Here is a 26,737-nt window from a genome sequence, read left to right on the forward strand (position 1 = left end):
GTGAATGTTAAATGTTAAAAAGCATGCTTCTTCTGTTCCAGGGCCTGTTTTTTTATTTAATTTTATTTTTAAAAATTATCTTTAGTCATACTAGTCCTTTTGGACTATTGCTTTACTAAAGGGTTGTGGAGAAGGTTTATATTTCCACATTCAGACTTTCATCTAACACATTTCATATAAAATGCTTGCATTATAAATTACTTAATTTTTCATCTGGATTAGCAATAGATATAATTCTTATTTTTGTTTGTCTCTCGTTGGGGTTTCAAAGCTAAAGACTGGGATCATCTTAGTCAATCTCCTATACAAATCAGCAAGATGAATGAAGAGTTTCTGCCAGAATACTTGTCAATAATCCTCATTCACCTGTGCAAACACCACATTCTTCACTGTCTTGGGCTGGCAGCTAAGGTGCCCTGGGAAGTAACTGGGGTATGTCTTTGGGGTTCTATCAGATTAACACACTGACTTATTTAAAAGGAAATAAAGGTGTAGCTCAGGGGCAATTAGTATTGGAACTGCACCGGACTCTCCAAGAGAAAACCTCTGAAACAGAAATCGTTCGCTGAAAGCAGAGGGTGGAATGTTCTGCGGGCGTTAAATACCTTCATCTGGGCCTGGGGATGGAGCTCGGCCGGAGAGCGCTAGCCTGGCAGGCAGGAAGCCCAGCATTCCTTCCCCAAGCATAGCCCAAACACGTGTGCCTGTAATCCCAGCATTTGGGACTTGGAGGCCCGGGAATCAGAAGTTCAAAGTTTTCCCTGTGGTACGCAGGAAGTTTAAGGCCAACCTAGGATATAGGAAACCCTCTCTCAAAAAAGAAAAAAAAAGTGTTTTAATCCAAAGGTCAAATATGACTAATTTCAAGCTTCTTGAATTAAAAGCCCTACTTAGGAAAAGAAGTGGCAACGAGCTGGCTTAAATTAATAAATACATACTGCATGTAATATCCTCCACCACTTGTGCTTTCAGAGTTGATGGTAGAAATCAGCGGTTATGTAACACGTTGGGTTTTTTTTTTTTTAGTTTTTAGTTTTTGTTTTTGCTTTTTAAAGAAATCATACTTTCTACAATTATACCCAGATAAATAAGTAAGGTCAATTCACTAAATGTTTGTAGTTCAATAGAAACAGATTCTTTGCTTGGGAGGAAATAAGGCGGGAGTGGGATCGACTTCTGAGACAGACACTGTACCCATCTTCCTGAGTAGCTAAGGCAGGACGCACACATTTGATGACTGTGGCAGGTGCAGTCCTACTACCCGGTCCTTTGAAGCAGAGAGCACAGCAGGACTGACACAGACACCCTTTGCTGGCTTTGAGTCATAAACGCTAAAGCTTTTCTCCAAGCACACCCAAATGGTCGGATGTTTAGTTTTGTATTATTATTAATATTGTTAACACACACACACACACACCACCGGGCTCCACCCCTTGGTTCCCCACAGCACCAGCTTTTGGGGGCCTCAAGAAAACTTGAGGTCTCTTTCTCACAGTCCAGACCCCTAGAGGAGACAGATCGCTTTGGCCCCAGGTGTCTGGTAGGGAACCGGTCTCTTTACAAACCGCCCCAAGTCCCGAGGGACTCTCAAATCGGTCGTGCCACCGAGGCCTAGCGCGAAGAGCTCTCGTGGTCGGCTTTGGAGAGCCAAGCAGCTCCCCTTCCAGGCCTGTTCTGACTGCTCTGTGTCCCTGCCCGAGTCGCCAGGGGTCTTTGCGACTTTGACCAGTAGGAGCAGGCGACAACAGAGCCAGACCGCCTCCAGCCGTTTCCAACTCTACCCCAGCAACAGCGCCTAAGCCCCAGCCAGGCGACCCAGCGCCGCGCCGTGCGCGCCGGGAGAGAAGCAGCTGTTCCCAACAGCTGGGGGGCGGCGGCGCCGGGCGCCCCAGGTGCTGTCCGGGCCAATCGCAGGCGTCCGGCCCGCCCCCTCCCCAGCCGGGCGTCGACCCCCGGGCAGTTGGGGAAGGGAGCAGAGGGGTGAAGAGCTGTCCTCCGTCCGCACTGGTCTGGCAGCTCCCTGGCAGGAGGGACCGTCCCCTGTCCCAGCCGGGCCCAGCGCCGCGCCCCCAGCTGCCACCTCCGTGCCCCAGGTCGCGGTGGCCTCTGAGCCTCTCCCGCTTCCACTCCAGCTACTCATTTTTTGGAGAAACGTCTACCTCTTCTGGACTCGGAGACCACCACCCTCTCTTTGCGTTTAATTTTTTTTTTAACTTCCACGAGGGGTGAGTGCAAAAAGCTCGCGCAGTCCACGGCCGCGGAGCTGGTCACCCGGGACGATCGGGAGGATTTGGACAGTGACCGGACGCGGAGACGTGATCAGAGCACCCGGGCGAGTGTCGGGGGCCCCGGGCCACTCGGGAAGTCGCGCGCCCAGCGCCCACGCCGCGCCCTCGCCCCCGCGCGCGCCCTCGGCCCCCGGCGGCCGCCGCGCGCCGCGGGAGACGCGGAGCCCAAGGACCAGGCGCAGCCGCAGCCGCAGCCGGAGCCCGAGCCGCGGGGCGGGCGCGAAGATGCACACAACCCAGAAGGACACGACGTACACTAAGATCTTTGTGGGAGGGCTACCCTACCACACCACCGACGCCAGCCTGCGCAAGTACTTCGAGGTCTTCGGAGACATCGAGGAGGCGGTGGTCATCACCGACCGGCAGACCGGCAAGTCCCGGGGCTACGGATTTGTAAGTTACACGAAAAGAGGACTTGGGGTGGGTAAGGGGCAACTAAGAAAGGTCCTGGCGGGAAGATCTAAGACAGGCCAGAAGGGATCCAGTGGCCCAGGCCCCCGGGGATCATGGCTGGGGTGAGAGGCAATGTGGGACCTCCCGGGACGCATCCTCCACTTGGAGCTGAGCTGAAACTTTAAGCGTGACGGGACTTGGGGAGCAAGGGCCTGTGCCTGCCTCGTGGTGTACCTAGAGGACCTCAGACGATGCTCTTTCGAGTGGCCGGAGAGCTCGGGAATGAGAGCCGGGTCTGGGATGTAGAGAGCTGGGAGGGAGATCGGAGCTCCGCACTGTGGCATTACGGGTTTGGGAGCTGTTTGTTAAGTGCTCTGTTGCTTTGTTTAAAAAAAAAAAAAAAAAAAAAAAAAGTGTGTGTGTGTGTGTGTGTGTGTGTGTGTGTGTGTGTACTGTGTTGAAGCCGGGGTAGGGAAGAGACCTGCCGTTTCCTCTCTTGTCACACCCCTACCTTTTAAATTGCAAAGGTAGATTCTGAAAAAAAAAAAAAGAAAAGAAAAGAAAAAGAAAAGGCTGACCCTCTGGCTGTTTGCCTAACTGAAACAGTGCATTAAGCTTCCTGGAGATTTAAAGAGGCAAATTCAGCTGCTCAAAGAGCTGGGAGCCTGGAGCGAGCAGGGCAATCGCTATTGTCGCCGAGGAGTGTTTGCCTGTTGGGAGCTACCGGCTGATTTGAGGGTGGACTTTGTTTAAAACCCATAGTGCCTCTGGGGCCGGGGTGGAGACCTAAAGGGTACACTGGGAAGAGGGTAAATCCACAGGCATTTCAGAATCGTGGCTGCCAAATCTCTGTTAGGCCCTACACTAGCACCTCTAGGACTTTCTCAGCGGAGGCAGAGGGCTTCTTCCTTCCTCTTTTCTTTTTTCTGCTTATTTTCTTTTAAACGGAGGATGAAGAGTTAATGTCCCAATCCCCTACCTAATAAGAAAGAAAAGGAAAGAAAGCAAGCTCAGTGACTTCGACATTTTTCCTTCAGGGGTTAACTGAGGGCTTTGTGTATGTCTGTGTATGTTGCTAAGGTCACCATGGCTGACCGGGCTGCTGCTGAAAGGGCCTGCAAGGATCCCAACCCCATCATTGATGGTAGGAAGGCCAACGTGAATCTGGCATACTTGGGAGCAAAACCAAGAATCATGCAGCCAGGTGAGCAATGTCTTCTCTTTCCCCCTCCCTACTTTCCACCCATTGGGGGGAATGATCCCCATTGTCATCCCCAGCCCAGAAAACACTGGCTTCCTGAAAAACTCTAGTTGTGTTTGGTAAAACTTGATCCCAGTGGCTGGTTATTCCACCAAGGCATTAAAGATACATGAGTGTTCTAAGTATGCCGCTGGGTTCTTGAAACGTAGCCATGTACAAAAATAGAACTTAGGTTCTGAAGAGCTTACACCCAGAAGTTACTTCATGCATTTCCTATATGATGAACACATTTTTTGTCTTCTTTTGTAGCTAAGAAGGTAAGCTGTGTAGGTCCTGTCACCACCAGCCAGTAAGCCTCTTTTCTTAGCGTGGTCTGGGACAGCTACACAGTGCTCAGAGCAGGCATGGCTGCGAGGGCACATACTCTCACATACAGAATACTAGCAATCAAATACTTACACACAGGAAGTTTCACCTTCACAGATTACAGATTGCTTTTTAACCGATGCTTAGCTGGAGATGCGGAATAATTTAGGAAAATCCCCGTAACGACTAGCTGCCAACGGGATGTAGTATTTTTGTCTATTTGAAAATACGGCCCGCCGTTTGATTTGCTACTGTCCTGTACGTTCATTGTCGATAACTCAGTTGACAACAGAGCAAATATCTTCGGTTCCTTGGGCAAGCAACTTCGTTGACTAAATCGTGTGCTTTTTCACTAAACCTTTCCTACAGAAGTTTAAAAAGAGGTTGACACTTCCGTTCATAGGCTGGGTTGTCAGAAAGGGAATAGACAGAGAAATACCCAAGAACATTCAAAGCTGTGTCTTTCTGAAACATCTTTTGTGCGTGTACTGATCTTAAAAGAATGAATGATGGGGAAATTTGTTTTTGTGAAAATTTTAATATTGTAAATGCCTAATGTAATGCAAACGTAAACTGTAACTTTATGTTTTGTGCATATATAAATAGAATACTTTATGCATTCCAGAATGTTCTAAATTGTTAGACCTTTTTCTCCTACCCCAGTATCCCTCACCCCCACCCACCCCATCCCCGCTCATTGGTAGCAGCTCTAGAAATATTTGTGAATTTAACTTCACTGTTGTTCTTGGGTCTCCCTCATGAGTAGTTTACTCTGGTCTAAATTTTTTTTAAATCTTTTTTTATGACTGCTAACTAAACTTTGCTATTATTTTTTAAAGTTTTCCAATCTTAGTCTATCCAAATGTTTATTTAGGATGAATGATAACATTTATAAAACCTATGCACTTTTCATGGATAAAGAACATGTCCATGCATAATCCAAAGAGTATCATAGAGTAGTTCTTTCTAAATGAGAATTTGTGGTTGTGGTTTCCATCTGGGGATAGTAAGTCCCTAATCGTGTACAAATGGAAAATTTGTGAGTTATTTTTTATTATTGCTAGGTTTCGCCTTTGGTGTCCAACAGCTTCACCCAGCCCTTATACAGAGACCTTTCGGGTAAGTCGATTCATCAAACCCTCCGAAGTTTCTACGTGGTCACCGTTTGTTTCCCTGTCTCTTTGTTATGAGCTGACAAGGTCGACGTGTCACAGAATGTTCCGGGTTGTGCATATTTATATATGCTTATGTATTTTTTAATGTTGATGCTATAAATATTTTTAGATGAGTCAAGTTATCTGACCAAGTATGCAGTCTCCAAACCCGCCAAATGTTGGGCTTATGATTAACCCAACAAACAAAACAAAAATACCAGGTATGACTTGTGCACAAGACATGTGTCCCACACCATTCCTGCTGTTCAGCTTGACTCAATGTGATTTATCTCTTTCTAACCTGACAGGGCTCGTATACAGTTAAGCTAACTGATGAGAAGGATGCCATGATAAGAGGTGGACTAGTTCTCTTTGGAGTTAAACTCTGTAACCAGTAGACTCAGACACAAGCTCAGATGGTGATTAACCATGCATGGATGTTGGTGGTGTTGTTTTTATTTTTCACTCTAGTCCATAGCCCTCCGTGTGCTTTATTTTATTTATTACAGTAATGAAGTGGTGTTGATAGCTAAACTGTGTGCTTTGACTTAATTGAACAGAGCTGTAGCGAGTGTTTTCTTTTCCTTGGGGAAGGGGCTCTTTGCCGTTTGTTTTTGGTGGTGGTGGTGGTGAGCAGTGTTGACTTTTGACTTTGCCATGGGAAGCAAAGGGCCTTTTATTCCCCCTCCTGCTTTTAAGCTATTAGCCTGTGACTTCAATTTAACATTTTTGTAGTGAGTGCTAAATCGTGTGACTTCTCTCTGTAAGAATACAGATTCACTGCTTGCATGTTGTAATCTCTGTTTTCTGGGGATGGGCTTTCTTTTGCGATGTATATCCCCTTCCAGGTCTTCTGGTAAAGGTCCAGCAGTTCTATTCAGGTTTCATTAACACTCACCAGTTTGAGCTCTCCCTCCTCCTTAATTTTGTTTGGTTTTTGTTTTGAGTAGCACAATACTAACTCCTTCTTTTCAGACCTAACAGGTGAACAACCTGCTCATCTTTGTGTTGTCCCTGGGTTGCTCTTACCAGCTCCTGAGGTCCCCAGTTCCCTTGTGTAGAACATGACACGGGGAAGGCCACCCATCAGCTTATCCTGGTCATGAAAGTCCCTCTATCATCCATCTGATCAATATTCTTGTAACTCTAATTCTCTTTTGAATATCCAAGTGGTTTGAAGAATTTTATTGTTATCCAGCTTAGGACCTAAGCATCTCCATGCATCACCTAGAAGGCCAGAATCCGTCTTCACAGATAGATACCTACCATAAGCATTTCCCAATAGAGGCTAAACCAAAACCAAGTAGTAAGTCGATTTGGAAGAAGCAGGTTATATTTTGATGGACACTTTTTTATTACCCTCTTGTTACCTTAATCTATTAGTAATTCATTCTTAGAGACATCTACAACTTTTTTTAAAAAAAAAAAAGCTATAATTAAGTATAGCTATGTATCAAAGCCCCTTCCAAGCCAACTTGGATATGGACAACAGTAATGAGTTGCAGCATGCATTCCCCCTTCTCTCTCTCTCTCTCTCTCTCTCTCTCTCTCTCTCTCTCTCTCTCTCTCTCTCTTCCTCTTCTTTCCCCTCTTCTCCCCTCCCTTCTCCCTCTGCTGATATTTCATTGGTGTGGACTATCAGTCAATGTGGGACTATGGAAGAAAATCTGAGGGTGTAATGGTGAGCTCAGTCCTGGCCTCCCCGGAATCCTTGTTAAAGAGTGGAAAACCAAATCAATTAACAGCTGTTCCTGTGTGTCCATCACTTCAGAAGAAGTTGTGTGTTCACTTGTGAGGAACAAGGAGATGGCAAAACAGCCAAGAATTATTGATTCAAGTTTGAGAGGAATTCAGAATCTCAAGAAAACCCATGAATTGGGAGACCTGGACAAGCTGGCAAGGAGTGGGTGTAGACCTGAACCAGATGAGGGCACTGGGTGTGTCTAAAAGGAGTAACGGGATGGATTCACAGGGAGGCTCAGCGTGTAGAGAAGCTACAACATACTTGAGAGCCAGATGGGTATATCGGACCCGGCTTTGGTAGTTCCTCTAGCTCCTTAAGAAAGAAAATAATTCAAAGAAGGGAACTGCCAGGGTGATAGGTATTCTGTGGACATCTTAAAAAGTGTGTTTGGATAGTGCTTAGTTTTTCATCGCTTCTGATATTAACTATCTTTATGGATAATGGTTATTGTTACAGTGTGCATAAATCATTTGAACTTGAGATTCGAGTTGAACTTGAGATTAGCAGCAAATAGCATTCCAGGTAGACCAAATAAGGTTTCTCTTTCTTCTTTGAGTGATTCTGGCTCTGCCCTGATACCAAATCTGTGAGCAGCAAATCACACCTGGTCATCCTAAATGCCATTTGAATGCCATGTTCTTATCTTAAGCCTTTCTGGAAGCAAGCTTGAGAATTCTTAAACTTTGACTTGTTTGAAAGGCTGGCGAGAAGACTATTAGCTTTCTGTGGTCCTTGAATGGCCCCTGGGTTTCCCCAGGTCTCTAAAGACAAAACCATTGACTGAAAGAACTTCTGGAGTAGCCCAGAGGGCAGACGTGGAGGAGCATGGGGCCTTGATGAAGGTCGGCCTCTAAATGGTCTCTGTTTGAGAGATGTTTTTTCATCACAGCTTCGGGAAGGAGATGCCGCAGGTTTGGAAGTAGAGATTTAAGGAGTAGATACCACAGGTTTGGAAGTAGATTTAAGGAGTAGTTTACACCAAGTTAACTGAAAGGAAGCATTCACTGGGCACCCCTCAGTGTGTACACCACGCATAGAACTGATAAGAGATTGGCATCAATTATGCCATTCGATTCTTATAATAAGCATTTGAAAAAGACACTGTTAAAGTTCCTTCTTGGGTACAAACAGAGCAAGTGCAGACAGGTTGATTAACTCCTACCCCACCCCCATCACAGAACCAGTGAGGGTGTTAGAGTATGATTCCAAGTTCAGTCACAGTCTGCCTCACCCTGGAAGCTGTGTCCACTGATGCTAAGCGACAGCCAGAAAAGACATATGTCACTTCTTCATCATCTAGTAATAAAATAATCAGTGCTGGAAAGGGCCTCAGACAGAAGAAGAGAAACGGCAGATCCATGGGTCTCAGGAAGTCTTCCTGAAGAAGATGAGCTAGATCTTGGAAGGAGGGTGAAGATGAGGAACGATTTTATTAAGCAACTACTATTCTAATCACTGGAGGCCCCTCTCGCAGAGCTTTTTTCCGGTACAGCAGCTCTGGGTGGGAAAAATGTCAGTCTCTTTCACATAGGAACCATGTGAGATACGGAGAGAATATGGCCTCCCAAAGGTTCTTGTGCACTCAGGACTAGAGCTAGGGTGGATGAGTGAGGTAGAGACCAGGGGAGGGTTGGCATCCTGGGTCAAGGATAGATGGCAGGTGCTAACATGGGATCTGATGATCTGCGGCATGTCCAGGAAATAGTACGATGCCCTGCCGACCTGGGTCCAAAGAAAGGTACAAAGAGATACTAAAAAGGTGTTTCGGAAGCAGATGCATAAGAGGCCCAAGATGATATCTAAGAGATGGGTTGATGTGGTGTTAGGATTACTGACTCCTCTGAGCGAATGGATGAAATGAAGACTTGGTCACCAGTCTGCATGACAGACTGGAAGAGCTAATTGGTATACTGTCACCTTGAAAGTCTATCACAGAGACTAGCCTGCTTTGGTGGCATCTGCCTGGAATCCCAGAACTCTGGAGGTGGAGACAGGGTGATCATAACTTTGAAGTCAGTCTGTGCTACATAGAGAGACTTTGTCTTTAAATCAGAAGGAAGGAAGGAAATCACAAAAAGAAGTCAAAGGGACCTGAAGAGATGGAGATAAAAGGAAAATACAGTCATTTTTCTTTAATCACCTAAGGTGTCTACTTGGCTCTTGGCTGCCTGGTGTGAGCGTTCTATAGTGAAGTAAAGGACTAATGGTTGGTAGAATTCTAGCAGGAGAGGCATTCTCAGTTTGCCTTACAGAATTCTTAGACTACTAAAAGAACCCCCAACACACCCTTCAGTGTTCCGCCACCCTCTCCATGGACTGAGACACAAGTCTCTGGATTCTCTGGAATCCCCTTCTCCATCATCTTTTAAAGGCCCCAGGTCTTCATTTGCCTTTCGGATGTCTTCCTTGCCCTTGCCAGCCTTCATGGAATTCATCTGATCTTACAGAAAAATTATTTAAGTTCTCATCGGGCAGCTTTGTCCAGTTAGAAGTCGTCATTAACATAAGAGACAGTAACTCTCAAAGCAGTCCTTTCTCTGTTTTAACACATTCTTCCTACACAAACACTTTATCTTGCCTTTCTGTTTTGTTTTTTGGTAGAATAAACTTTCTTTGGGCTACTCTGTTATTTGGAGATACAAACCTATCAACCATTGTGCTGTCCTCAGAACATTCAGAGAACACCAAGGGTTAATGTCTCCCTATCAGTGAGGTTCAGACTAGCTGGCCTTTGCAGCTGATAGATGTTTTACTTTGGCCTTATAAAGACATTTTATCCGCTGGAAACCCTTGTCGCATGACAGGATCAAAAATAGCCCGCTGCAGCCTCTGCTGTCCGTCACCACATGCAAACTGGCAGGAAAGGAGGTTCGCTTAGCTGTGTCTGCACATTGTGGACATATCAGCTCTGGGGACAGTGTTTTATACATAGCCACACCTGTCACCAAGGGTGAGCCAGTCACCTGATCTGCCACAGAAGTCTGAATGTGTGCCTGACCGCGCCTGGTTTCTGATATGCAGTTAAGAACATCTCCAAGTGTCCTCAGAAACACTTGGTGACAGGGTTTCTGCTGGCACTGGGAAAGAGCTACAATTCTAGTAAAATGGAGTGTATTTTTATCTCGGGGAGACAGAGTTCACCACCCTCTCTGATAAATTCATCTTTTCCATGGATGTTCTTAACGAGGGCTTCCAGTAGAATTCTGAAGAGACAAAGAAAAAAAAAAAAAAACTCTGCTTTTGAAAAGCCTGACCGTGATGATGTTTTGTGTCGAGTTCTTTAGAATTCGAAGATGGTTATTTGTGCTTTTGCTACTAATAAGTTGGTTTTGTTGACAGCCAGATAGCATGCCTGTGTTCTATTTTTAGAAAGATAGGGAGCTGTGAGGGAGATTCGTTTAAAGAAAGACAAGAATGAGCCAGATATCCGAGGTAGCACTTTATAAATGGGCGGTAACAAGTGGCAAGAACAACAGCCGCAATGCACGGGATCTCATAAACAAACCTCTCGTGGTTCGTTTTTCTAAACAAGACTTAAGTGAGGTCCTCAGGTCTGTCCAGTGTGTGAGCTACGAATGCAGCATTTAAAATGATCCTTGATTTTTGTTCCATGTCCTTGGCTGTTTTCAGGGTGACCCATAACCACACTACTGAACTGTACAAAATGCTAGCCAGCTGGGCAGATTGAAGGCAGATAGACTAAGAGATCAATTTCTTCTGACTTGGAGCTAGTGGACATGCAGAGTAAGCGTCGCCTTGCAATGTATATCTTCTAAGTCTCTATTAAGTTCAGAGACATTTGGTTGTGTTTTCCTGTCCCTAACTTTTCCACCAACCTCATCACCCCCAATCCCTTTCTGTCTGTCTTGCATAGAGACAAGCAAGCTGGCTGAGCCTCAGTTGCCTGATAGTCGAACAGGTTTGATTGACTGTTCTGTCTTTATGGAAAAAAATTAAAGTGAAAGAGAGAGCAAAAGCGTGCTGCACACCTCTTGGGGAATCACCGCTGGGACTGTTAGTGGCATTTCGGTAGCTTCCCACAACAGCCTCTGTGAGCCGAGTGAGCTGCACTACTGTCGTTTGAGGGGTGTTGACTGCTGTGTTACCACACTTGTGAACTTTTACACTCCTGGTTTGGGGGTTTTTTGTTTTATTTTGTCGCCTGCTTCTTTTGTAATTATGATTTTTAATCAGGGTGACTGAGGTTGCCGAGAGATTAATGTGTGCTGAGTCTGCCTAGCGATTTCAAATAGGGTTGCCATGATAGAGACCACTCGGAGTCCATTCTCCCGCTTACAGCCAGGCCACCACTCCTCCAGAACCGTAATATCAGACAACCTTCTGAATCTTGTATTCACAGCGCGGAGTTTTCTATTTGGTGGCCATATCTTGTTTATACGAACTCAACAAATCCTCATAAAGCCCCTGTTAAGTCTCTCTTCCATACACAGCCTTGGCGTGTCATGATCCATTTTACAAACCTGGCATACATGATACTGCATGATTCGAAGTCCTAAGTGAAAATTCTAACAGGGAGAATGCCATTCTGTTTTTGCTGATGAATTCTCTCAAGGGTGCATCAAACGGACCTCTAAAAAGCAGATATTATGGCAACCCTATGTTGATAGCAACCACTAAATTTGAGTTTGTCTCCATCTCTGAGCAAAGAGTTCCACTAGAGATGACTGTTGTCTGACTTTGTTTCTCATTTCTTAACAGGATCCCCGCCCACTACGTCTACCCGCAGGCTTTTGTGCAGCCTGGAGTGGTTATTCCCCACGTCCAGCCCACAGCTGCTGCGGCTTCCACCACGCCATACATTGATTACACTGGAGCTGCATACGCACAATACTCGGCGGCGGCGGCTGCGGCTGCTGCAGCCGCTGCCTATGACCAGTACCCCTATGCAGCATCTCCGGCTGCTGCAGGCTACGTGACCACTGGGGGCTACAGCTATGCTGTCCAGCAGCCAATCACCGCTGCAGCACCTGGGACGGCTGCAGCCGCAGCTGCGGCTGCTGCGGCCGCAGCGGCCTTTGGCCAGTACCAGCCTCAACAGCTGCAGACAGACCGAATGCAGTAGGACCAGCCGTCTGATCAAAAGTCAAAGGGTTTCTCTTTTCCCTCCCAATTTCCCAGTTTTTAGTAGTTAATGAGAGCGTTAATGTTGACTTTAATAGCTTTAAAGGGAGAAGAAGGCAAAGCTATCGGGGAGCAGCGGAGGCATTACTTTTTTCACACTCTGGGTAGTGCTGGGGATGAAGAGGGGAGGATGGGGGTGGGGGGGAGAAGCAGTTTTGGAAGTCAATCCCAAAGAGCCTGAGTTACACAGACAGCCACTAGGACACGATGGCAGGGGTATCAAATGGGACTTCACTTTTGTATCGGGATTTTTATTTTTTGCTCTTTTTATAGTATCAGGGAAGCAAACTGCCTTTTCCAAGTTAGAAAATGCTTTGTGAATCTAGTTGAACCAGGGAAAATGGAGTGAGCAATATGTAGCTTGGATTCTGTGTAATAGTAGATTTTTAAAAACAGACAGATGGCAAAAGCGCTGGTTGTCCTTCGTCGCAGTCGCCACGGCCTGCAGAACTAAATGGGCATCGAACAATCAACTTAAGAGTATGGCGGTAGGTACAGTGGCAGGCAGGTACCAAAGCTGTTTTCTCATCTGTCCCGTGGACTTGTGGGATTGTGGAGCGACTGATACTGTACCCGCCCACCGCTCAGACAATCAGTGGCACACACAGTTCGGGAAAGAGTCCATCCCTTGTCCTTGCTGGAGGAGCTTGTTACATTCTAATCCCTCTCCCCAACCTTTTCACTTGGGGAAACTTTCATCTGCTCGTCAGGCTTCCGCCACCACTTTTCTATTTATTGTACGGACTGGGGATCGTGGGTAAAGGCAGGCGAAGTCAGCAGATGCTCAAGCCCTTCAGGACAGCCTGGAGGGCCTTTATTTTCTTCCCCTGTTTTAAATAATTTTACACTTTTTAGTATCTATTTCAGAGTCCTATTTAAAACTATTTATTAGTGACTACAGTACCTAAGACAGCAAGGTTCTTGACATTACAGGTCTTTGATGGTTAATGATCATGTACTTTATAATGTGCCTTAATAATACTCCTATTTAAGATATTTATTTTTAAGTTTTACTATGCTGCACTCTAAAGGAAGGAACTTTAGACGTGACACTGTAAAATTATGTATTCATCTCATGGCATAAGTTATTTAGTAGGTCTAGATGTAGCATATTAAATATTAACCTATTCAACTAAAGATGTTGGCTTGGATTTATTTAAATTCCTATGTGCACTGTTCAAAAGGGTACTCCTACCTGAACGCATTTGAGTTTATTTTAGTCTTGAGATTTTTTTGTTGTTAAGCAGGCTATGTTGCTGGTTCTGTGCTTCCTTCTCTTGGTTGTTTTGCCGCTAAGGATCTCATCAATCGGGAACTCGTGACTTCCCCACTTTCCTTGTGTAGTGCGTGTAGTTTATTAAAATACGGCTTTATATTTTCCTTCTGAAAGTGCGATATTTGCAATTTTTACTCTTAAACAAAATTGAATTACTATTTTACACTGTATTGGACTTTTATACTTGAAGAACTTCATACAAGGGACAACAGGTTAGCGTTTTTTATGGACCTCCTCCATTGTCACTGGATTTAAGTATTCCCATGCCAGACAGTGGTACGCAATGGAGACGTGGCTCTCCTGTACAAATTATTTATTTGTTGTGTATATCGCTTTATAACATTTCAGATCTTCTAATCTATTCACTTGTATTAAATATAATTTTTAAAAACTGCTGTTGCCATTGGTTATTTCTAGTTCTGCAGGAGAAAGGAGTGAGTCTCTGTAGGATGAGTTTTCTCATTTCGAGAAAGGCCGACTGTGAACTCTTGATGTGACCCAGGATAACCTTTAGCTTTTGATCATCCCCTCCTGAGCGCTGGTAGTGCAGGTGTGCCCTGCCACTCCTAGGACTTCTAGAATTTGGGACAAGCACTCTACCAACTGAGCTACATCCCCAGCCCCCAGCTTCCAGTCCCCCGCTCCCCTCCTTTTTAAATAGTTTGATTAACTATGCCTCATGAAAAACTTTCTGTGAACATTAAGATCTCTTGGGGGGGGGGTTCTATTTTTCAACCTTTAAATCAAATTTTACTAAATATCTGCCTTATGTGAAGCAATAGGACCCCCCCAAAAAATAAATTCTAAAGGATCATTTGTGTCACTGAAAACTGACAATAGCTGGGAAGGAAAAAGAGGGGTGTCACCAATCCCAACCTGGATCAGGATAGTGCTGGATTCAGATGAACTGAAGCTAGCCTCGAAATTTCCTAGCCATGCCAACGGATACAAAGGCCCTTGCTTATTTGTTTAAGGTACTAAAATTGAACCCAGGGCTTCACATTGTCTAGGCAAGTGCCCTACCACTGAGCTTCATTCCCATGCCCTTGTATGACTTCTGACAGACTGTCACGTATACTGGGTGACAGACTCTCATGTATACCACGCTGACCTCGAACTCACTATGGAACAGGAGATGACCTTGAACTTTTGATCTTGTCTTCAACTCCTAAGTGTTGGGATTGCAGGCATGCACCACCACAGTTAACCTAAGTGGTCCTGGGGTTTGACTACAACCGAGGTCCATCCCTAGTTCCAGCTTTCAATTTTCCAGACACGGTCCCACCAAATGGCCCTGGCTAACTTTGAACTCACTCTCTAGCGTAACTTTGAGATCCGTCCACCTTAGCCTCCCTACAGGCCTGTACCACCGGGTCCTAAATTACTTCTAGTAACCCCGTTTTCGGTGATATTTTCAGACTTCTTCTCTAGTGGATTGGAACAAAAATGCCAGCCCATAATAGTCCTAAAAGTGTTCTACAGCAGCCCCTTGATGCAAAGCCTAAGATGGAGGGAGGCAAGTCATGGGAGCGATTGCTGCAATGCGCTGTAGTGATGGCTAACCCGATGGAAAGGCCTCAGTGCAGATGTTTTACCTTCTAACAGCAATGCAGCAATGCTTGGTAAGGTATGCTTTAGAAAGTCAAATGAGCAATATGTGTTTAAGAGTCAAGGGAATGGCTATACTGATTATCTTAAAGAGTACGTGCTATTTCATCTTACTGCGCATACTTCATGAATTCTTGGTCCTCGTGTCTCCCAGATCCATGGTGTATCTTAGGCAACAGAAAGATGTACAAAGAGGCCATCATGTTTTCTAACCATCCTCCCATTTGGAACCATTGCAGGTTCAAACGTCAATTGTCTTTCATTTAGAAGAAAATGTAGACAGTTTATTCGCAGTGGGAAGTGGCAATGGACCTCATGATATCAACAATCAGTAGAATCATTTCTGAGCTGCTTAATGCACTAGTGACCCTTTTAATCTTTCAGATTTAGGAAAGGTCACTTTGGTCCTCAGCAAGACATCTACTGCTGAACTTGAAGTAATGTTTGATTTATTGATTAAAAATAGGTCAGACAGTTCCAGGGAAAGCATATTAAAATAGCCAGACTCAGGGAAACCAAAAGCCTACCTATTCTAGCTAGCCTGTACATTTCCTTAGAACACTTCCTGATGGATAGTGATAGAAAGATTGGCACTTTCTAATGCTAATGCATACATTTCTAAAAAGAAATAAAAAACAATATCTAATACAGAGAAAAGCGATACAGTGATGCAGCATCTCCATCAGCCAGACAGGCCACAGGTATTTGAGAAAAGGTGAGGAAGGAGTCCTCTACTTAGCATAGTGAGTTTCTCTGCTTAGCAGTGGAGTGATAACCTTGGTGCCGTGAGTTAGTGATGCCTACCGTAGTTGCTCTGCCTCTCATGCCATGCAGAGTAAATGATGAAGGCTCTGGCTTCTCTCTTCCGCAGCTCATGTTGAGATTCAGTTCTCTTTGGGAGATGTTAAGTGGTTTATCCAGATGTGATTGTCAAGAGGATGAGGCTCTGCCTTCGCCCACAGTATCTATTCATGGTTTGTGGATTGATGGATGACCTCTCTTCAAGTGGGTCTGCTGTAGAAGTCACTGTGCTTAAGTCTTGTGATCTCCCATTCTCTGACCACAGGATGCCCTGCAGTGCCTTAAAGGTGCCAGCAAGAAAGTCATCACTATACGGGCTCCCTCCATGTTAGACCAGAACATGAGCCAAAGCAAACCTCGTTTCTTTCTAACATGCCAAATCTGGGGTAGTGTGTTATTGGCAAGAGAAAAAGGACTAATGCAGTGGACTAACTGATAAGAAAACATTTTAGAAATGTTAAAGTATTGGGCAAGTGAGAATTAGACCGATACAATGTAGTTTGGGTTTTGTTATTGTTGTTGTTGTTTTATATATATTTTTGTTTATTGTGTCTTTGAGAAAGGGTCTTCTGTAGCTCAGACTGGCTATGAACTCTTATGTAGCCAATGGCGACCACAAATTGTTGATCTTCCTGCCTCCACCTCCTTAGTATTAGGGTTCAGGTGTGCACCAACACATTTGGTTTTGTCCAGCGCTGGGGATGGAACCCAGGGCTCAGTGCATGTTAGACGAGTAGTGTTCTACCGACTGAGATACATCCCCAGCCCTAATGAGGTGATATTAAAATATTAATTTGGTAACTGGCTTCCACCATCTCATTAAAATACCCTTCTAAAGAAGACAAAAATTGTGTTTCATGGTGTTCTCTTAATTTCATCCCAATCTAATAATAACCAAATAGCCAAACTGTACAATAACAGCAACTCAGAAGTAACAGTGAAAGAGAGGGAGAGTCTACCAGCTAGGGGAAGAGGAAGTAGACGCGAAGATTACAGAATACATCTCTTTCGCAGAGGCACTCACTATATTTAGTCCCTTCCTCGCTCCTGTCAAATGTTCTTAATTCCTTTGGAGTCTTAAAAGCGTTCATTAAGATGACAACCCGAGGCTTGGAAGGGGCAGAGGTGAAGACTAACAAAAAAATAAATAAATAAATGCTTTTATCATGCTTACTTTTGTCCTCGCTTCTCCTTCAAGAGTTCCAGGCTGTTTCCATGGAGATTCTAACTTTGTTTTTGCTTCAGCACTTTGTATAAAAGAGACTCATTTTTGGGGTTTGGTTCTGAGTGGGATTTTAGTTCAATAGTGATTTTTGCTTTAGTCATTTGTTTGCATGACAAGCTCTTTAGAAGTTCTGGTATTTTTAATTGGCATGGTAATTGTACCAATTTATGGGGTGAATATGATGGGTTTTTTTTTTTTGGCTTGTGTATATAGTGTTATAATCGAATCAGGGTAATGAGCATATCTATAATCTCAAAATAATTATCATTTGTTGTGGTGATAATATTTAAAGTTCTCTTGGGCTATTTTGAATATGCATCACTTGAAGGGCCTAAGCTATTTTGCAATATACATCATTTAAGATTTCCTGTCAGTAAATGTGTGAGCTGTGTACCATCTTCACACACCTGTTTACCTAAGGTCATGTAAAATTTTCTCAGACAAAAGGAGACCAAAAGTAGAAAAAAAAGTTAAGAAATTCTACTATCGATGGCCAGGACTTCTGCCTGCCTAAGACTTTGCACTCTTGGACCTGTGTTTCCCCTGCTGCCGTCTAAGGTACATGCAAGCACGCACACGTATGCACATCCTCTGATTATCGCCATTGTGCTCTTTTATGAATCGGGCTGTTTCAGATTCCACATATAAGTGAGATCAGATCAGGAAATATTTGCCTCTCTGTGACTCTGGAGTTTATATATGTCTTCTACAGTCATTGTGCTATCAAAAAGGAAGGACTCCTTTTTAAAGACTGAATTATAATCCTTGCTGTATTAATGTGGGATGCCCTTCTGTTTGTGTGTTGCTTTTATTGGTTGATGAATAAAGCTGCTTTGGCTAATGGCTTGGCAGAGTACAGTCAGGTTGGAAATCCATACAGAAAGAGAGAGAGACAGAATAGGTGGGGTCAGGGAGATGGCATGTAACTGCCGAAGGAGAAAGACACACTGGAACTTTAGGAACCTTACCAGTAGGCCACAGCCTCATGGCGATACACAGATGGATAGAAATGGGATAATTTAAGATGTAAGAGCTAGCTAGAAAGACACCTAGGCTATTAGCCAAACAGTATTATAATTAATACAGTTTCTGTGTGATTTTTTGGGTCTGAGCAGCCGGGACAGGAAAGTGCAGTCTCTGTCTACACTGTATGTATGGCACCTTTTGTCCGTTCATTTGCTGATGATACCTAGGTTGATTACAGACCTTCACTAGTATGGAACATACTCCAATAAACATAGGAAGCAAATGTCTCTTCAGCACACTGCCTTCGCTTCTTTTGGCTGTATACTCAGAGTGGAATTTCTGGATCATATGATAATCCCATATTTAGTTAACTGAGCTCTTGAACTCATTTGCAAAGGTTTAGGCATTTAAGAAAATAAATAAATACAACCACAACCATTTTAATCTAAAGCCTCTAGGAACAGTTATGGATACAAATATGTACACACACACACATACACACACACACACATGCCCAAATGCATGAAAACACACACATAAAAAAAAATAAGTCATTTGTGGCTGAGAGACTTAGGCTCTCAATATCTGTATTTGTACACTCTGCGTCTCTGTGCCAATAGTGTCCTGTTGTTGACAGACCTATGAAGAAATCACGGAAACTTTGTGAGAAATGGGCCTGCCCCTGCTACCCATCCAGGGTTCTTGTGTTTTCATCCTAATAACAACTGAAAGGCAAGCTTGCCCCATTACTCCATCAAAGAAGAGTTCAAAGGCAGCCGTGAGTAGCCTTCCCAAAATTATCATGTAGGGATGGCTCAGACCCAGATTTCAATACTGTTGTGTAATATTAGTTTAAGATGTGTTACAGTCATTGGTGCTGTGGAATATCTGCTTAATGATGCAAAGATGTGTTGCATTCTTTTATGTTGCATTTGTTTAACTCTGTAAAGCTGCGCTACTTTGCCTGCCTGCAACACCTGACTGGCCTAATAAAGAGCTGAGTGGCCAATAGTTAGGCAGGAGAGGGATAGGCAGGGCTGCCAGGCATACAGAATAATTAAAAGAAGAAGAAAAGAAGAGAGAGAGGAGTGAGGAAAGGAGAAAGAGAGGAGGATGCTAGGGGCTGTGAGCGGAGGCTGTGTTTCATTTCCTGGCTGCGCAGACCCAAATAATCACACAGAAGCTATATTAATTACAACACTCTCGATTTATTAGCTCAGGCTTCTTATTAACTAACTCCTACATCTTAAATTAACCCATTTCTATTAATCTGTGCATTGCTGTGGCTTACCGGGTAATGTACTGTTCTGGTGTCTTTCTCCTTCAGCAGCTACATGGAGTCTCCCTGACCCCGCCTACTCTCTCCCTATATGTCTGCCTGGCTTTATTCTGTCCTGCCTTAGGCCAAAGTAGTTTCTTTATTAACCAATAGTAATAAAAACATTTATAGCATACAGAGGAGAATCTCACATCAAGGGGCCCACTGCCCAGTTACACAATCAGCCACAGAGTAAGAAGGAAAGAAAAGTATATAGAATAAAGAAAGGTAAAAGCCCAGAGGCAAAAGGTAGACAGGATAATTTAAGAAAAGCTAGCTAGAAATAGCAAAGCTTTGGCTGGGTATTCATAAGTAAGAATAAAACTCCATGCATTTATTTGGGAGCTAGGTGGCAGGACCCCAAAGAGCAGATGTAAAAAAAAAAGCTACACAATATGGTGTGTGCTGTGGTTTAGAGCTATACTGTCCCCAGGAGGATATATGCTACAAGCTTGGTGTCCAGCTGACAGGTTTTGAAGAAGTGGTTTTATCATGAGTACTCTGACTGAGTGAATCAATGTGCTAATCCACTGACTGTTTCACAATTAATGGACAATTGGGAGGTAGTGAAACTATACAAGATAGTGCCAAGTCCAAAGGGCATGGGCCTCTGTGGGCATGCCCTTCAGATCGTGGTAAATCTTGCCCTTCCCTAACCTCTCAGCTTCCTGGTTGCTGTGAGGTCAACAGTCTCCTCTACTACACGTCCCCAACACCATGATGTTCTGCCCTGTCTGGGGTTCTAACCATAGAATACATCAACCATGGACCAGAATACCCTGACCTAGGAGACAACATGAATCCTTCTTCCCATCAACCATGAACCAGAATACCTGACCTAGGAGACAACGTGAGTCCTTCTTCCCATCAATCATGGACTGAAGTACCCTGACCTAGGAGACAACATGAATCCTTCTTCCCATCAACCATGGACCAGAATACCTGACCTAGGAGACAACATGAATCCTTCTTCCCATCAACCATGGACCAGAATACCCTGACCTAGGAGACAACATGACTCCTTCTTCCCTTAAAGCTGTTTTCTCTGGTGTTTGTCATAAGGATAGGGGAGGAGTTAATACAGGGTGACTGACACCAGTCTTGTGCTCACACCAGGTCATATGCTGGGCTCTGTCTCTCTTTCTAAGAAGTCCTATGAACTTCTTGTGTGGTTCTCCAGGGTTACTGGTTCTACCTCCCACCCCAATCAGGCAACCACTGGCAAAATGGAGAGAAATTCCCTCCGTGGATTTGAAACATAGGAGAAGATAAAGACAAAAGATTCCAGAAGTTGGTAAGAAACCTTCAGCATTTCTCAAATGAATTGGCCTCATTCACAAATGCACACTGCTTTTTAAAGACCTTTAATTGTACTTTGGGCTCCTGATTCTAATTTGGGGGGTGTATTTATTAATTTTTTAAAAAGACCTTCTAGTGTAAATTGCACATCAATAATAATTTAAAACGCTCCGCGCGCTCCCTCATCTCACAGTGGACAGTGTTGACATCTGGCAGAATGATGTCACCCACTGGAAAAGTGTGAAAGGGAAACAGGAAAGAGAGGAAGAGTCTCAAGTCCCAGAAGGACTCAGAGGGAAGTGTGGGTGTCGGGTAGCTGTGAGCATGACGTGGCTCTCCTGGACACACACTGGCTTGAGGATTTCTCTGACCCTTCTACAACCAATCTACATCACACGTGTGTGTCGTAGAGGAGATGTTGGCTGTAACTGCTGTCAAACTGAGTCCTGTCTTACCACTGTGCCTTTTACTTGATGTCTCTGGATTTGGGCTACTACCTGCCGAGTGTTCATTTGTGACAGACACTGTATATGCTAAGGATCTTAAATGGCACAGTAGGCTCCCATGTCACCTTCATCTTAGAGAACGGTTAATGTGTTTACCCCAAGTCACAAGTAAAGATGGCCGAACCGCCAAGAATGACAGCCCGGGTGTGAATGGCAGCTGCTGCCGGGCTGTCTTGGCAGGCTTTCCTTGTGTTTGTAGGAACTGTGTCAGAAAGTCTATGGAGAGCTTGATAAATGAGCTTTCAGTGCTGGGTTTGAAACTGAATTCGAGGAGCCCAAGACAAGTTCTATACATGATTAAGACACTTAATAAGAACCATGGGACATTATATTTTTCTTTCGTTTCTTTGGCAACGTCTGTTTCCTGATAGTACTATTTATTTCGATAACTAGTCAGCCATGATGACCTCAATCCGCTGCAAATTTGGGAAAATAGATCGCTGTTGTGATTAATGATGAGAAGTGTCTGTAAAGCAATAGATTATAGTAAAAGTAAAATAAAAATAAAGACAAGCCAGGCTGGGGAGACGTTTCAGTCAGTAAAGTGCTGGCTCCATGAGCGCCTGAGCTCAATCCTCACAACCCACAGAAAAGGGGCCAGGTATAGACTCCTGCGCCTGTACTCCCAGCCCTAGGGAGGTCGAGATGGGAGCATCTCTACGGATTGACAGACAGCAGACTGCTTAGCCTAAGAGGCAAGCCCTGGGCCAGCAAAAGACCCTGTCTCAAAAAAACAGGAGGATAGTACCTGAGGAATGGCATTCAAGCTTGTCTCTTGGCCTTCACATACACAGGCACATACATGCACATGCATTCACACACATGTACCTGCACGAGATCACACAAATAAAAATGGATACGATTCAAACTGAATATGAATTTAAGCCAAAGGCTGTAGAATAAGAAAAGCTTTAAGCAAAAACCTTTGATGTTAATGATAGTAACATTTGATTTCTACGCAGGATAGAAGACAAAGTTATGTGGATGAAGGGGGGCCCGTTCGGAGCATCTCTGTTACAGTTAAGATGGGGCAGTGTAGGAAGGAAGGCCACTGGAAGAGCTAGGAACAGGCAGGACCCTAACTTGGGGAGAGTTTGTGGAGCAGACACATGTGGTCTCCCCAGGACACACATCGCATGCCTGCCTTCCAGGCACATCAAGAGTCTCGAGCATCCACACTCTTGGAGCAGTGTTTTTTCTTGTTCCCTTTGGCACATTTTCTCAGCCAGCACACAGCTGCTTATCTCACTCGCGGCCTCTCCCTGGCGACGGCTGTCCCCTCAGCTGCTGGGGACCGTGTCCTTTAAATCTCTCAACTGTTGTCCCTACCTCTCAACCCTGGCTTCTTTTATCTGCAGGGTTTTTTTTTCTTCTTCTAATCTTTCCCAGATGCCACTTTGGGCACAATGGCTGTCTCTGGAATCTCTCAGAGTGAAGTGTTTCAGCAGGGAGATGGAAGGGAATGGAGCCCCCACAGTGATGCGTTTTCCAAACAAGCCTTGAAACTACCAAGAAGAAAGAATGTCAACTTAGGGGCAGCCTATGCTCTATGAATAAAACCCATGTTTTTATACCAGGTTGAGAGCCCCACCAGAGGCTCAGAGAAATGTAGTGTGATACAGGGCATTGAATTATCTAGAATGAGACACAGCTGCCCTTAGGAATACAGGTTGTGGCTGAGCCGGCCTGAGTCCACCACTCCCTCAGCTCCAAACAGGGCTGGCTAGAATCTCCACAGGATCCAGAAATGGAAATGCTGGAAACCAGAGAGAAATGTCACATTGGAGTCTGTGAGATGACAAGAAAATCTGTTACCAACTCTTCTCATTAGCTCCAACCTTCTTCAGTCGGTGTGATTGTCATCCTTCCGAGTAGAGGTTTCCCAGGTTTTCTTAATGGGATGAGTTATGAATGAGCTAGTTTTTGATATAAGGTTATTATTGAGGAAGGTTGCAAACTTGCCAATAAAGACTTAAGGATTCCGGCAAGCAGAAGCCAGCTCTTGGGCACAAGCAGAGAGGGGCAACTCAGGGTGCATACTGTTAGGCACAGCCAGACTTTGGCTTGGCAACGGTGACTCCCTAATTACCACTTAAGAAAATGCCCAAAGACAAATTAAAGAGGTCAGTGTATACCGGCAGCTCTAGCCATTGCGAAACTGAGGCAGGGTGATCGTGAATTGGGTCAGCCTGGGTTACATAGCTAGACCCTGTCTCAGGAATTGAAAAAAACAAAAAACAAAAAAAAGGAAAGATGAGAAAGACTTAAAGACGGCAGATGTCTTGGAGAAAATGCTGAGACTGGTCAATATTACTTTCTCCTATATTAGCAGAAGAAACTTAAACAAATTTATTAAAATACCTTTGCATTGATAGCATGCTATTGAGATAATCCTTATCCTAGAGAATGACTTCAGCTACACAGAAGTTGTTCCTCACAATACAAAGAGATTAAATGGGAAATTTTTGTATGTTTAATTAGTTCTAAACCTGGGATGGGAAATGTCAGCACAGTAAGGCCTGGCCAAGCTGACTGAGCTGTCTTGTTGCTGTCGCTTGTTGCTGTCCTCTTTCTCTTCTGTTTGTTTCACTGATAGGGTTATTGTGACTCATAGAAGCATTGGTGACTGTCAGGAGGTTACATCACCAAAAAGTCTCCCGCACAATTTATGGAAACTGTATCACCAAAGAAAGAGTCCTCGGACTAGGATTAGTTTATTCCTCCTAAAACCCCTGGGAGAGGCCTGGTGAGCCTCCCCTCCATTAAGCAATCTTCTTAATCCGAGCTAATCACTGCATCTGATGTGTTCTGTTCGAATCTGCATTGATTAAGGTCTACAGAAAGAATACTTGACTGACACACTTATCTATACACACATGCATGCACGCACACACATGCACGCATGCACTATGAAGGACCCTCAGCCTTAGTAGTCTAAAAAGAATACTGCAACATCACGTGCACTCGGCCTGTGAGCCACAAGCTCAGAGAGGACTCGGTGGGACAGCACCCCACTCTCCTCAGCATCAGCTCTGCAATCAGAAGGGACGATTGGGATGGCTGAGGACATTATCTTGAAAGTGAGCTTCCAGCATCCTCGCTTGGCATCCAACAGCTGAGAACTCCAACAGTTAGTACTTTCTGGGGACAAATGGAAGCCGCATCCTTTCTTGGCTTAGATAAGTAAAGTAGTGTCACCTCTGTCACAGTCAATGCATCCAAATTAAATCACTAAGACCATCCTGGGCTGAATGGGACACTTGGGCCAAGACTTTAAATGGGAGCCATTCGAAATATTTCATTTCACCTTTTAAACTATCATATTAACAACATAAATTCACAAGATTAAGCTTAATACCCTTTTTCTTTTCTTTTTTTAATACCTTTTATTTTTTCATTGCGGCATCTAATTTGGGGGTGGGGGAGAAAAACAGCTCTTTCTCTTTATTTGGCCCCATTTTCCTTTTCCTCCTCCACACCATCCCTCTTGATGCATCCAAGGCAGGCCTTGAATTAAAAGATGGCCTGGAATTTTTGATCGCCTTGCCTTCCGAGTGCTAGGATTATACCACCATATGTGGTTCATCAGGGCTGGAGATCAGACCCGGGACTTCAGGCATGCTAAGCAAGCGCTCTACCCACCCCACATTCTCATATTTGAAAGGTGGAAATTGGTGTGCTGAATTATAAATGTCAGAACCCCCCAAATATATCTGTGCAAGAGGTTACTTCTCACCCAGGACTAATGAGTTACAATAATAAACTAGAAACCACATGTTACATTAAAGAGTCATCGGATGTAATTCAGCACCTAACTCTGGGGATGACCAACTTACTGGATGTTGGGGTGTCAGGGTTCTACCTTGGGAAAGGCAGAAGCTGCAGGCTCAATGCTTGCTCCACTGCTGCCACCATCTTGCGCTTGGGGCAGAGTCTGTACATTACATCTTACTTCTCTTCATCTATAGAATTTGGGCTTGGCAGCTTCAATAGTGCCAGCACTGTGATGTTGGCTCAAGTCCTTCCTTCTTCCCCCATGAAGCAGCTCCTAAGGTCGCCATGAAGAGGAAACGGAGAAGCTAATTGGGCAAGCAGGGCTCTGCCAATCTGCTTTGCTTTGTAACAGAGTTCCTAGACCTCTGTGCATCTCAGTACATGTCCACATATATACAAAAAGAAATGTCTAACGGAAGAGAATGAGGACGTGAGAAATTGAAGAGAAGGTATTTTGGTACAATCAGATTACAATCAAGGCTTGTCCAGGGAGAACTCCCTGGTCAACCCAGGAGACATCTAGTAATGACATATGTCCAGGACAAGGATAGTCACTGCCAACGTCCCTTTCTTCCTTTCCCTAGATCACGTGATACCTCCACTATTCACCCATCCAGAGAAAGGTTCTGTCTTTAAGGAGTTGCTTGAACGCAGCCATCCTCGGATTGCCTTGAACGAGTATGCTCAGGGGCTGCCATGGGGACATCTGTGCCCAACCAAAGTGGGCAGTGTTTGTTTAGGGTGACAGGAGCCCTTACCTAACGGTGAGACACATCAATAATCAATGGCCCCACAAAGAAAGAACCCCATAAATAAGAGATGGCGCTGTTTAGAGAAGACAGAGCCAGTGGGGCTCTTGTTCCAGAGAAACAGGATATGCTCAGAGTGGCACAACACTCTCTGAACTTTCCAGTTACGTCACCAGATGGCTTAGATCAGAAGCACCCAACATAGTACTGCCCATCAGCCAGCCAGGTTCCTTGGGGTCAGAGTCTGTCAGAGGCACACTTGCCTAGAGAATTTTTTCCTCCTCAGGACTGGTCAAGGGCACCAAAATACGTTGGCACAGTGAGCTTTTTCCCTCTCGCTGTTTAAGCAGAACGATCTTTATCTAGGTGGCTTTGCATCCAATGTGGAAGACTAAAAACCAACACAGTTCCCATATACATTCTCTACCCCATTTAAAGCTCACCATCTTCCAGGTCTGTCTACTTTTCTTTTGGTAACGTTTAATTATTAATTCCTCCTGACTTGTAGGGTCAAATTTAAGACTGCATTAATAGATTGCTCGCTAGGGAGTTTGCCAAATTGTGGCAGGACAAAGTCATTCGAACCTGCCAACTACGGGAGTGGAGCTGGAGGCAGAAGGGTTTGGAACGGAGTCTGCACTTCACCACGTGTCCGCTCTGGGACCTCAGGGAGTCACAGCTCCTCCTCTCACCAAGTGTGGAGACACAAAGTTTAAAACAAGGCAAGTATGAAGCAATAGATGCATGTTGGGTTATGCCTGTTGTGTGTGTCTGTGTGTTCATGGGGTGTGTGTGTGTGTGTGTGGTGTGGTATGTGTGTATGTGGGGGGGGGCACATGCCCACATATACACACTCGCATGTGGATATGGAAACCAGAGTCCAGTGGCCCAGTGTCGGATCAGAAAGCTTCCTCTTTTTTTTTTTTT

General features: G+C 44.6%; 1 protein-coding gene across 4 annotated transcripts; it reads left to right on the forward strand.

Moving 5' to 3' along the window:
• The first annotated feature begins 1,670 nt into the window (after positions 1-1,670).
• Rbm24 (RNA binding motif protein 24) lies at positions 1,671-12,398 on the forward strand. Of its 4 annotated transcripts, XR_009058198.1 has the most exons (5): positions 1,671-2,681; positions 3,762-3,885; positions 5,313-5,367; positions 5,711-5,821; positions 11,866-11,929. XR_009058198.1 is itself a non-coding variant. In XM_057787507.1 (4 exons), the coding sequence occupies exons 1-4, from the start codon at positions 2,514-2,516 to the stop codon at positions 12,227-12,229; spliced, it is 711 nt and encodes a 236-aa protein (XP_057643490.1). In that variant the 5' UTR covers positions 1,671-2,513; the 3' UTR covers positions 12,230-12,398. The 4 variants fall into 4 exon arrangements, 3 of the variants coding, with proteins under 3 accessions (XP_057643490.1, XP_057643492.1, XP_057643491.1); XM_057787507.1 differs by lacking the exon at positions 5,711-5,821 and having other exon boundaries at positions 11,866-12,398; XM_057787509.1 differs by lacking the exons at positions 5,711-5,821; positions 11,866-11,929 and adding an exon at positions 5,533-5,699.
• The last annotated feature ends 14,339 nt before the right edge of the window (positions 12,399-26,737 follow it).

Source organism: Chionomys nivalis, chromosome 13, assembly GCF_950005125.1.
Source record: "Chionomys nivalis chromosome 13, mChiNiv1.1, whole genome shotgun sequence".
Taxonomy (NCBI): Eukaryota; Metazoa; Chordata; class Mammalia; order Rodentia; family Cricetidae; genus Chionomys; species Chionomys nivalis.

Coding starts and splice junctions, on each gene's coding strand:
- Rbm24 (XM_057787507.1), top strand. CDS start 2,514: ATGCACACAACCCAGAAGGACACGACGTACACTAAGATCTTTGTGGGA. Junction 2,682..3,761: donor AGTCCCGGGGCTACGGATTT/GTAAGTTACACG, acceptor TATGTTGCTAAG/GTCACCATGGCTGACCGGGC. Junction 5,368..11,865: donor CTTATACAGAGACCTTTCGG/GTAAGTCGATTC, acceptor ATTTCTTAACAG/GATCCCCGCCCACTACGTCT.